We start from the raw sequence: 12,632 nt of genomic DNA, 5'->3' as shown, positions 1-12,632 counted from the left end.
TGCTTGTGTCCACATTCAGATGCTCTGAAGCAAGGATCAGTCCAGATTCACACCCAGCTACTTGCCTGAGAATAGTACCAAGTTTAGCAGGTCAGTGCCTGAAGCTTCATTGTTCAATATGGCAGCATTCCCGTGAAAATCATCAACGTCGGTTATAAATAATCAGTAACAAATTTCCATGTGCGCTCTCAGTCTGGGCAAGTGCTGAAAACCGTGAGGCCTGACCCTGAGGTTTTTGACTTCAAAAATGACTGACTAAATCTGATCAGACAGTGCTATTGAGAGGGGCAGTACTGTGGGAGGGGTGGGACTGAGGGAGGGGCGGTACTGAGGGAGTGTCACACTGTGGGAGGGGAGGTATTGAGGGAGTGTCACACTGTGGGAGGGGAGGTACTGAGGGAGGGTCACACTGTGGGGGGGTGGGACTGAGGGAGGGTCACACTGTGGGAGGGGAGGTATTGAGGGAGGGTCACACTGTGGCACTGTGGGGGGGTGGGACTGAGGGAGGGTCACACTGTGGGAGGGGTGGGACTGAGGGAGGGTCACACTGTGGGAGGGGAGGTATTGAGGGAGGGTCACACTGTGGCACTGTGGGGGGGTGGGACTGAGGGAGGGTCACACTGTGGGAGGGGTGGTACTGAGGGAAGGTCACACTGTGGGGGGGTGGGACTGAGGGAGGGTCACACTGTGGGAGGGGTGGTACTGAGGGAAGGTCACACTGTGGGGGGGTGGGACTGAGGGAGGGTCACACTGTGGGAGGGGTGGTACTGAGGGAGGGTCACACTGTGGGAGGGGAGGGACTGAGGGAGGGTCACACTGTGGGAGGGGAGGTATTGAGGGAGGGTCACACTGTGGCACTGTGTGGGGGTGGTACTGAGGGAGGGTCACACTGTGAGGGGCGGTTCTGAGGGAGGGTCACACTGTGGGAGGGGCGGTACAAAGGGAGTGTCACACTGTGGGAGGGGTATTGAGGGAGGGTCACACTGGGAGGGGTGGTACAGGGGGAGGGTCACACTGTGGGAGGGGTGATACTGAGGTGTGGTACTCTGATTGGCACTACCCCTCCCATGGTGTGACACTGTCTCTGTACTCTTTTCCACAGAAGCTGCCTGGCCTGCTGAGTTCTTTTGTGTCTTGCTCGGATTTCCTGCATCTGCAGACTTTCTCCTCCTTGTCACCACGTGCAGTAATTACACAGGCTTAAATGAAGTGGGTTTATCATTGTCACATGCCAATACACTGCGAATGACTTGATCTGGCAAGATTTTCACTGTCCCTCAGTTAATATTAAGCCATAGAAAAGTATGACGCAGAAACAGGCCCTTTGGCCCATCTAGGTCAGACTGAACCATTTAAACTTCCTTGCGGCAGTGATCTGCACCCGAACCATAGCCTTCCATATCCCTACAATCCATGTACCTATCCACACTTCATCAAATGTTGAAATCCAGCACTTGCACTGGCTGCTGGTTGCACACTCTCGTGGCCTTTCTGAGTGAAGTTTCCCCTTGGGTCTCCTTTAAACTTCTCACCTTTCACCCTTAACCCATGACCTCTAGTTGTCGTCTCACCCAATTTCAGTGGGAAAAGGCCTGCTTGCATTTACCCTATCTATGCCCCCTCTTAAGTTTGTATACCTCTATCAAATTTGCCCTCAATCTTTACATTCCAAGGAATAAAGTCCTAACCTATTCATCTTTCCTTATTCCTCAGGTCCTCCAGTCACTGCATCATCCTTGTTAATTTCCTCTGTTGTCTTTCAACTTTATTTACCTGGTTGCTGCGGGGAGTAGCGGAGAGAGGAGGATTCTTTCCTCAGCAGAAGACTCCCCTTAATGTTAGCTTGGCTCCTCCGTCGTATCAGCTCGCCCCAGTCTGTCTGCCATCGGTGCGCGTTGCCCAGCTGACTGCGTTCTCCCAGGTTGTGATGTTTGTTTTGGTGCATTTAGGATCTGAAGTGCCAGGCCAGAGATGAAGATACGGATTCTGATGAGGATCAGGAGGAAAGTGATGAGGACGAGGACGAGGATGATGTGTGCGAAGTGTATCCCAAGATGGCAGATGGACCAGGCCCAGACCCTCCCGTGGGCACCCAGCTGCCCGTGTTCACGGTCAGCTCCACCGAGTACCTGAAACTGCGTGACAAGCTTCAGCGGGATGGACCTCCGCGGGTCTTTCACAACATCGAGGACACAGGTCAGACCTTCCTGAGCCTGCCACCCTCGCTGGGGTTTGGACAGGGGGTGGGGGTGTGAAATAAAGTCAGGAAATGCTGGAAGTATCCAGTCGGGACAAGGACCAAAGATAATTCTCCAGGTTCGAGACCCAGATCTGTCAGACCTGAAACGTTAACTTTCTTTTCTCACAGACTTTTTAAATTTATTTTTAATGTTTCATTTAGAAAACAGTCCCTTCCGGCCTAATGAGCCAGGCAGCCCAGCAATCTTCACTTATCTACCCCTTGCCTAGTCACAGGGCAATTTATAGTAACCAGTTAACCTATTGCCTGTACGTCCTGGGACTGTGGGAGGAAACCCACGCGGTCACGCGGAGAACATGCAAACTCCTTGCGGGCAGCGCAGTATCGAACTCTGACTCCTCGAGCTGTAATAGTGTCAGGCTAACCGCTACGTTACCGTGGAAACCCACTGCTGAGGGTTTCCAGCTGTTGTATCGGATTTCCAGCGTCTGTGGGTGTTTTGACTCTCAGATTGGGGTGTCTGGGTTAGTTTAGGTGGCCGTTTAAACCAAGGCCCCTTTGCTTCTTCAGGTCAATGTCGGAGTTCCCTGGCAGTTCCGTGAGGGGATAAAAGGATCCCGTGATTTCTGGGGTAACATTAACATTGGAAGTTAGGTTTACTGGTGGTGGGATCCATCTTGCCAGTGGAAGCAGATAAAACTGTAAGAGATTCCAAAGGTGCCTGGAACGTTGAGCAACACACACAGAAAGCTAGAGGAACTTGGCAGGTCAGGCTGCGTCCATGAAGGGGAATGAAACAGTGAATGTTTCGGGCCAAAATCCTTCATCAAAAAAAGTTGTCCCCACCTTTAATGCAGATCACCCTAGGTAATTTCTTGAACTATTAGAGGGTAGTTTCATGATTTTTCACATTGTCTCCAACCTGAGGGCATGAACATCAATTTCTCGATTCCCCATTCTGCCCCTCCTCTTCCTTCCTTTCCTCACATGGGCTACTCTCCTATCCTATGGGATTGCTGCTTCTTTACCCCTTTACCCTGTCCACCAATCAGCTTCCAGCTTCTTGCTTCACCACCCCCCCCCCTCCCTCTCCCCGCTTTATTCTGGCATCTTCCCCTTTTCTTTCCGGTCCTGGTGAGGAGCCTTGGCCTGAAACATCAACTGTTTATTCCCCTGACCTGCAAGGTTCTCCCAGCTCTTGGTGTGTGTTGCTAGGAAACCGAAGGATGTAGAGACGGGTACAGAGGGACGAAGTCTGTACCTTCGTATTCCCCACATCCTCTTTAACTACAGGATCCTTTACCCATGAGTGCCCATGTGCTGGAGAGACCCCTAATCTCAGCTTCCAGGAGCTTGGAACATTGTGTTCGGCTCTGGTCCCCTGACTATAGGAAGGATGTGGAGGCCTTAGAGAGGGTGCAGAGGAGATTTGCCCCAGGATGCTGCCTGGATTAGAGAGCATGTCCTGTAGGTTGAATGAGTCCTGTTCTAAGCCATTCAATATTTGATAGATTCAATTAAATTCCACCCCCACCTCCCCATCTCATTCTTCTGATGGGTCCAGCCTACCTGAGTGAATCATTTGCCCGTTTGACTCACACCACACCCAACTCCAGGTAAGTGTTTTTATACAGCTTCACCCCACCCATTCCTCTGACAAGCTCGTCCCATATACACACCACCCCTCTGAGCAGAGACGTTTCCTCTCAGATCTGTTTTAAATCTCTCTCCTCTCACCTTAAACCCCAAAACCTGAAGAAGAACAGAGCCATGTCATTGCAGCTGGGGGTGTCGGAGTTCAGAGTTCGGTTCCCACGTCGTCTGTAACCCGTGACCGTGTGGGTGCTCTGCTTTCCTCCCACGGTCCAAAGACCTACCAGCTTTTTACTTAATGATGAAGTGCGGAGTAGGCCTTTCGAGCCCACCACCCTACCCCAACAACCCCTAACAACCCTGATTTAAGCCTAACTTAATCAAGGGACGACTTACAATGGTGAGTACGTTTTTGGACTGTGGGAGGAAACTGGAGCACGGAAACCTGCACATTCCACGGGGAGGACGTACAAACGCTCCTCACAGAGGACGCTGGAATTGAACTCTGAACCGCGATGCCCCGAGCTGTACTAGAGTCGCGCTACCTTGGCGCCCCTTCGGCAGGTTAATTGCTCTTGTGGTTAGGCCTGGGTTAAAATCGGTTGGTTGCTGAGCAACGTGGCTGAGTGGGCTGGAATATCCTGTGCTGTGCTGGGGCAATCGGTCAATCAACCAGTCAATCAATAGACAGATGGGTAGCCTTCGCATTCACCCGGAATAATGGCCCTCATGATTTTACATCTTGTGATAAGGACACCTTTTTAATACCCTATCTTTGTAGGAATAAGTCTTCGCCTGCTAAACAGCTCCCTGTAACTCAGGCCCTCGAGCCCAGGAACAGAAGCGCAGTAGTTAGCATAATCGATTTACAGTGCCGTTGATTACGGATCAGGGTTCGATTCTCTCCGGTGTCTGTAAGAGTTTGTACGTTCTCCTTGTAACCGCGTGTGTTTCCTCCCACATTCCAAAGATTGGTGGGTTAGACGCTGCCTGGCCTGCTGAGTTCCTCCAGCATTTTGTTTGTGTTGCTCGGGTTTCCAGCATCTGCAGACTTTCTCCTGTTTGAGAAGCCCCACTTGGGAACACTGATGCCAGCTTCCTTCCCTTGGTTTCCCCGCAGAGATTCCCGCCGTGCAGAGATTCGTGCACCGGATCACGCTGGCCAGACGGGCGCTGGGCACCGAGGTGGTCATCCGCAAGTTGGCCACCTTTGTCAGTCACGTAGTGAACTACCTGACCAATCGCAGAGCCCAGGTACGTGGGGGTGGGGGTTGTGGAATGGCAGCGGGCAGCGAGAGGACCCACACCAACATGTCGGTCCTCGGGCTGCTGCGATGAAGCCAGACTCGCAGCACCTCGTATTCCATCTAGGGAGCCTCCATGATGGCAGGAAACATAGACTTTACTCCTTTCCAAAGATGCTGCCTGACATGCTGAATTCCTCCAGCATTTTGCGTGTGTTGAAAAAGATTTTAAAAATTAGCTTTATTTTATCACACGTGTACATCAAAGTGATGTCTGTGTCAAAAAGCAGTGCAGTAGGGGGATGTGTTGGGACACCCAGGGAGTGTTACTACAGTTCGCGCCCTGACCGTAACCTGTGGACTGCGGGAGGGAACAGGAGCTCCCAGAGGAAGCCCACGCGGTCACAATGTACAAGCTCCTTGCGAGCAGCGGTGGGAATTGAACCTGGGTCGCCGGTGTAATAGTGTTGCACTCGCCACAATGCTGGCTTCCAGCAACTGCAGCATCTCGTGAGGAGGAGGGTGCTGGAATCGAAGGTGAGGCCGCTGTATTGTTTGCGCTTGTCCCTCCCCGGGCCCCGACTGTGTTTCACTGTGGATATCTCTCCGCAGAGTGCCTCCCTCCAGGCAAAGATGCGCGAGGCCGTACGACACTGCCTAGTCCGCGCCCGAGAGATATTCCAGCAGGCGGCCGAGGATTGCAGCTGGAACATCGAGGGCTCGTTTGCAGAAATCAAGACACAGCTGAGCTTTGGGAAGAAGATGGCGTTGAAGAACAGTTTGGACACTGTGCTGCGCTGGGGTTCACGGGTCAGTGGGCTGTGTTCTGAGCTGGAGTCAGCATTCCCGACCGACTCACAACCAATCACCTCCTGTGCTCAGTGGACAGATGGTCTGTCATATCAGTGCTGGTTCCCCTCATCGACCTGATTCATTTCGAGACTAATCCCCGTAGCCCCGTCTCAAACCTCAAATACTCTCACTGTCCTGCCCCCCACAGTCCTGTGTCAGTCCCCACACTAATCCCACACTCTCCCCAAAGTCCTGTGTCAGTCCCCACACTAATCCCACTCTCTCCCCACAGTCCTGTGTCAGTCCCCACACTAATCCCACTCTCTCCCCACAGTCCTATATCAGTTCCCACACTAATCCCACTCCCCACTCTCTCCCCACAGTCCTGTATCAGTCCCCACACTAATCCCACTCTCCCCACAGTCCTGTGTCAGTCACCACACTAATCCCACACTCACCCCACAGTCCTGTGTCAGTCCCCACACTAATCCCACACTCTCCCCACAGTCCTGATTCAGTCCCCACACTAATCCCACTCTCTCCCCACAGTCCTGTGTCAGTCCCCACACTAATCCCACTGTCCCACTCTCTCCCCACAGTCCTGTGTCAGTCCCCACACTAATCCCACTGTCCCACTCTCTCCCCACAGTCCTGTCAGTCCCCACACTAATCCCACACTCTCCCCAAAGTCCTGTGTCAGTCCCCACACTAATCCCACTCTCTCCCCACAGTCCTGTGTCAGTCCCCACACTAATCCCACTCCCCACTCTCTCCCCACAGTCCTGTATCAGTTCCCACACTAATCCCACTCCCCACAGTCCTGTATCAGTCCCCACACTAATCCCACTCTCCCCACAGTCCTGATTCAGTCCCCACACTAATCCCACTCTCTCCCCACAGTCCTGTGTCAGTCCCCACACTAATCCCACTGTCCCACTCTCTCCCCACAGTCCTGTGTCAGTCCCCACACTAATCCCACACTCTCCCCACAGTCCTGATTCAGTCCCCACACTAATCCCACTCTCTCCCCACAGTCCTGTGTCAGTCCCCACACTAATCCCACTCTCTCCCCACAGTCCTGTGTCAGTCCCCACACTAATCCCACTCTCTCCCCACAGTCCTGTGTCAGTCCCCACACTAATCCCACTCTCTCCCCACAGTCCTGTATCAGTTCCCACACTAATCCCACTCCCCACTCTCTCCCCACAGTCCTGTATCAGTCCCCACACTAATCCCACTCTCTCCCCACAGCCCTGTGTCAGTCCTCACACTGATCCCACTGTCCCACTCTCTCCCCACAGTCCTGTGTCAGTCCTCACACTAATCCCACTGTCCCACTCTCTCCCCACAGTCCTGATTCAGTCCCCACACTAATCCCACTCTCTCCCCACAGTCCTGTGTCAGTCCCCACACTAATCCCACACTCTCCCCACAGTCCTGATTCAGTCCCCACACTAATCCCACTCTCTCCCCACAGTCCTGTGTCAGTCTCCACACTAATCCCACTCTCTCCCCACAGTCCTGTATCAGTCCCCACACTAATCCCACTCTCTCCCCACAGCCCTGTGTCAGTCCTCACACTAATCCCACTGTCCCACTCTCTTCCCACAGTCCTGTGTCAGTCCTCACACTAATCCCACTGTCCCACTCTCTCCCCACAGTCCTGATTCAGTCCCCACACTAATCCCACTGTCTCCCCACAGCCCTGTGTCAGTCCTCACACTAATCCCACTGTCCCACTCTCTCCCCACAGTCCTGTGTCAGTCCTCACACTAATCCCACTGTCCCACTCTCTCCCGACAGCCCTGTGTCTGTCCCCACACTAATCCCACTGTCCCACTCTCTCCCCACAGTCCTGTGTCAGTCCTCACACTAATCCCACTGTCCCACTCTCTCCCCACAGTCCTGATTCAGTCCCCACACTAATCCCACTCTCTCCCCACAGTCCTGTCAGTCCCCACACTAATCCCACTGTCCCACTCTCTCCCCACAGTCCTGATTCTGTCCCCACACTAATCCCACACTCTCCCCACAGTCCTGTGTCAATCCCCACACTAATCCCACTCTCTCCCCACTGTCCTGTATCAGTTCCCACACTAATCCCACTCCCCACAGTCCTGTATCAGTCTCCACACTAATCCCACTGTCCCACTCTCTCCCCACAGTCCTGTGTCAGTTCCCACACTGATCTCACTGTCCCACTCTCTCCCCACAGCCCTTTGTCTGTCCCACACTAATCCCACTGTCCCACTCTCTCCCCACAGTCCTGTGTCAGTCCTCACACTAATCCCACTGTCCCACTCTCTCCCCACAGTCCTGTGTCAGTCCCCACACTAATCCCACTGTCCCACTCTCTCCCCACAGTCCTGTGTCAGTCCCCACACTAATCCCACCGTCCCACTCTCTCCCCACAGTTCTGTATGTCCCCACACTAATCCCACTGTCCCACTCTCTCTCCACAGCCCTGTGTCAGTCCCCACACTAATCCCACTCACTCCCCACAGTCCTGTGTCAGTCCCCACACTAATCCCACTGTCCCACTCTCTCCCCACAGCCCTGTGTCAGTCCCCACACTAATCCCACTCACTCCCCACAGCCCTGTGTCAGTCCCCACACTAATCCCACTGTCCCACTCTCTCCCCACTAATCCCACTGTCCCACTCTCTCCCCACAGTCCTGTATCAGTCCCCACACTAATCCCACTGTCCCACTCTCCCCCCACAGTCCTGTGTCAGTCCCCACACTAATCCCACTCTCTCCCCACAGCCCTGTCAGTCCCCAAATTAATCCCACTGTCCCACTCTCTCCCCACAGTCCTGTATCAGTCCCCACACTAATCCCACTGTCCCACTCTCTCCCCACAGTCCTGTGTCAGTCCCCACACTGATCCCACTGTCCCACTCTCTCTCCCCAGTCCTGTGTCAGTCCCCACACTAATCCCACCGTCCCACTCTCTCCCCACAGTCCTGTGTCAGTCCCCACACTAATCCCATTGTCCCACTCTCCCCCCACAGTCCTGTGTCAGTCCCCACACTAATCCCACTGTCCCACTCTCTCCCCACAGTCCTATATCAGTTCCCACACTAATCCCACTCCCCACTCTCTCCCCACAGTCCTGTATCAGTCCCCACACTAATCCCACTCTCCCCACAGTCCTGTGTCAGTCACCACACTAATCCCACACTCACCCCACAGTCCTGTGTCAGTCCCCACACTAATCCCACACTCTCCCCACAGTCCTGATTCAGTCCCCACACTAATCCCACTCTCTCCCCACAGTCCTGTGTCAGTCCCCACACTAATCCCACTGTCCCACTCTCTCCCCACAGTCCTGTGTCAGTCCCCACACTAATCCCACTGTCCCACTCTCTCCCCACAGTCCTGTCAGTCCCCACACTAATCCCACACTCTCCCCACAGTCCTATATCAGTTCCCACACTAATCCCACTCCCCACTCTCTCCCCACAGTCCTGTATCAGTCCCCACACTAATCCCACTCTCCCCACAGTCCTGTGTCAGTCACCACACTAATCCCACACTCACCCCACAGTCCTGTGTCAGTCCCCACACTAATCCCACTCTCTCCCCACAGTCCTGTGTCAGTCCCCACACTAATCCCACTCTCTCCCCACAGTCCTGTGTCAGTCCCCACACTAATCCCACTCCCCACTCTCTCCCCACAGTCCTGTATCAGTTCCCACACTAATCCCACTCCCCACAGTCCTGTATCAGTCCCCACACTAATCCCACTCTCCCCACAGTCCTGATTCAGTCCCCACACTAATCCCACTCTCTCCCCACAGTCCTGTGTCAGTCCCCACACTAATCCCACTGTCCCACTCTCTCCCCACAGTCCTGTGTCAGTCCCCACACTAATCCCACACTCTCCCCACAGTCCTGATTCAGTCCCCACACTAATCCCACTCTCTCCCCACAGTCCTGTGTCAGTCCCCACACTAATCCCACTCTCTCCCCACAGTCCTGTGTCAGTCCCCACACTAATCCCACTCTCTCCCCACAGTCCTGTGTCAGTCCCCACACTAATCCCACACTCTCCCCACAGTCCTGATTCAGTCCCCACACTAATCCCACTCTCTCCCCACAGTCCTGTGTCAGTCTCCACACTAATCCCACTCTCTCCCCACAGTCCTGTATCAGTCCCCACACTAATCCCACTCTCTCCCCACAGCCCTGTGTCAGTCCTCACACTAATCCCACTGTCCCACTCTCTCCCCACAGTCCTGTGTCAGTCCTCACACTAATCCCACTGTCCCACTCTCTCCCCACAGTCCTGATTCAGTCCCCACACTAATCCCACTGTCTCCCCACAGCCCTGTGTCAGTCCTCACACTAATCCCACTGTCCCACTCTCTCCCCACAGTCCTGTGTCAGTCCTCACACTAATCCCACTGTCCCACTCTCTCCCGACAGCCCTGTGTCTGTCCCCACACTAATCCCACTGTCCCACTCTCTCCCCACAGTCCTGTGTCAGTCCTCACACTAATCCCACTGTCCCACTCTCTCCCCACAGTCCTGATTCAGTCCCCACACTAATCCCACTCTCTCCCCACAGTCCTGTCAGTCCCCACACTAATCCCACTGTCCCACTCTCTCCCCACAGTCCTGATTCTGTCCCCACACTAATCCCACACTCTCCCCACAGTCCTGTGTCAATCCCCACACTAATCCCACTCTCTCCCCACTGTCCTGTATCAGTTCCCACACTAATCCCACTCCCCACAGTCCTGTATCAGTCTCCACACTAATCCCACTGTCCCACTCTCTCCCCACAGTCCTGTGTCAGTTCCCACACTGATCTCACTGTCCCACTCTCTCCCCACAGCCCTTTGTCTGTCCCACACTAATCCCACTGTCCCACTCTCTCCCCACAGTCCTGTGTCAGTCCTCACACTAATCCCACTGTCCCACTCTCTCCCCACAGTCCTGTGTCAGTCCCCACACTAATCCCACTGTCCCACTCTCTCCCCACAGTCCTGTGTCAGTCCCCACACTAATCCCACCGTCCCACTCTCTCCCCACAGTTCTGTATGTCCCCACACTAATCCCACTGTCCCACTCTCTCTCCACAGCCCTGTGTCAGTCCCCACACTAATCCCACTCACTCCCCACAGTCCTGTGTCAGTCCCCACACTAATCCCACTGTCCCACTCTCTCCCCACAGCCCTGTGTCAGTCCCCACACTAATTCCACTCACTCCCCACAGCCCTGTGTCAGTCCCCACACTAATCCCACTGTCCCACTCTCTCCCCACTAATCCCACTGTCCCACTCTCTCCCCACAGTCCTGTATCAGTCCCCACACTAATCCCACTGTCCCACTCTCCCCCCACAGTCCTGTGTCAGTCCCCACACTAATCCCACTCTCTCCCCACAGCCCTGTCAGTCCCCAAATTAATCCCACTGTCCCACTCTCTCCCCACAGTCCTGTATCAGTCCCCACACTAATCCCACTGTCCCACTCTCTCCCCACAGTCCTGTGTCAGTCCCCACACTGATCCCACTGTCCCACTCTCTCTCCCCAGTCCTGTGTCAGTCCCCACACTAATCCTACCGTCCCACTCTCTCCCCACAGTCCTGTGTCAGTCCCCACACTAATCCCATTGTCCCACTCTCCCCCCACAGTCCTGTGTCAGTCCCCACACTAATCCCACCGTCCCACTCTCTCCCCACAGTCCTGTATCAGTCCCCACACTAATCCCACCGTCCCACTCTCTCCCCACAGTCCTGTCAGTCCCCACACTAATCCCACCGTCCCACTCTCTCCCCACAGTCCCACTCTCTCCCCACACTAATCCCACCGTCCCACTCTCTCCCCACAGTCCTGTATCAGTCCCCACACTAATCCCTAACACAGGGTTTGCTGGGGTCCTGGTTTGTTGGGTATCAAAGGTTACAGAGGGATCACTGGAGAATGTGTTGGAGGAAAATGGACGGGCCAGCTGGTTGAGTCTGATGGTCTGATCCGAGTCCCGCGAGTCCCGAGCATCTCAACCACTGGACTCTCTCTGCCTCCCTTCTGCAGCCTCCTAGTGGCCTTCCGTACCCAACCTACAAGGCAACGTGTAGTCGTAACGGGACCTTCTCGTCCCCTGCGTGTGGAGCCATCGACTTCAATGAAGAGCTGAGCCGGCCACTGCTCACCCCCCTGCAGATGGTTTGGAACAAGCAATTCAAGTAAGGGCTGGGGCTGTGGGAGAGTGCAGGAGGTTGACATGGGCAAGGGTCATTGGGCTGTGGGAGAGTGCGGGAGTTGGTCATGGGCAAAGGTCATTGGGCTGTGGGAGAGTGCGGGAGGTGGACATGGGCAAGGGTCATTGGGGTGTGGGAGAGTGCGGGAGGTGGACATGGACAAGGGTCATTGGGGTGGGGAGAGTGCAGGAGGTGGACATGGGCAAGGGTCATTGGGCTGTGGGAGAGTGTGGGAGGTGGACATGGGCAAGGATTATTGGGCTGTGGGAGAGTGCGGGTGGTGTACATGGGCAAGGGTCATTGGGCTGTGGGAGAGTGCGGGAGGTGGACATGGACAAGGGTCATTGGGGTGGGGAGAGTGCAGGAGGTGGACATGGGCAATGGTCATTGGGCTGTGGGAGAGTGCGGGAGGTGGACATGGGCAAGGGTCATTGGGCTGTGGGAGAGTGCGGGAGGTGGACATGGGCAAGGGTCATTGGGGTGTGGAGAGTGCGGGAGGTGGACATGGGCTAGGGTCATTGGGGTGTGGAGAGTGTGGGAGGTGGACATGGGCAAGTGTCATTGGGCTGTGGGAGAGTGTGGGAGCTGGACATG

General features: G+C 54.8%; 1 protein-coding gene across 1 annotated transcript in view; it reads left to right on the top strand.

Moving 5' to 3' along the window:
* Positions 1-12,632, top strand: part of LOC132395266 (uncharacterized) — a 183,396-nt gene that overhangs the window by 100,711 nt on the left and 70,053 nt on the right. Inside the window, exons 16-19 of the mRNA XM_059971599.1 lie at positions 1,950-2,196; positions 4,914-5,047; positions 5,650-5,847; positions 11,872-12,023. Of these exons, the coding sequence (XP_059827582.1) occupies positions 1,950-2,196; positions 4,914-5,047; positions 5,650-5,847; positions 11,872-12,023 (731 nt within the window). The remainder of the gene's footprint in view (positions 1-1,949; positions 2,197-4,913; positions 5,048-5,649; positions 5,848-11,871; positions 12,024-12,632) is intronic.

This window comes from Hypanus sabinus, chromosome 6, assembly GCF_030144855.1.
Source record: "Hypanus sabinus isolate sHypSab1 chromosome 6, sHypSab1.hap1, whole genome shotgun sequence".
Lineage (NCBI taxonomy): Eukaryota > Metazoa > Chordata > Chondrichthyes > Myliobatiformes > Dasyatidae > Hypanus > Hypanus sabinus.
This window is presented reverse-complemented; position numbering and strand designations above follow the sequence as displayed.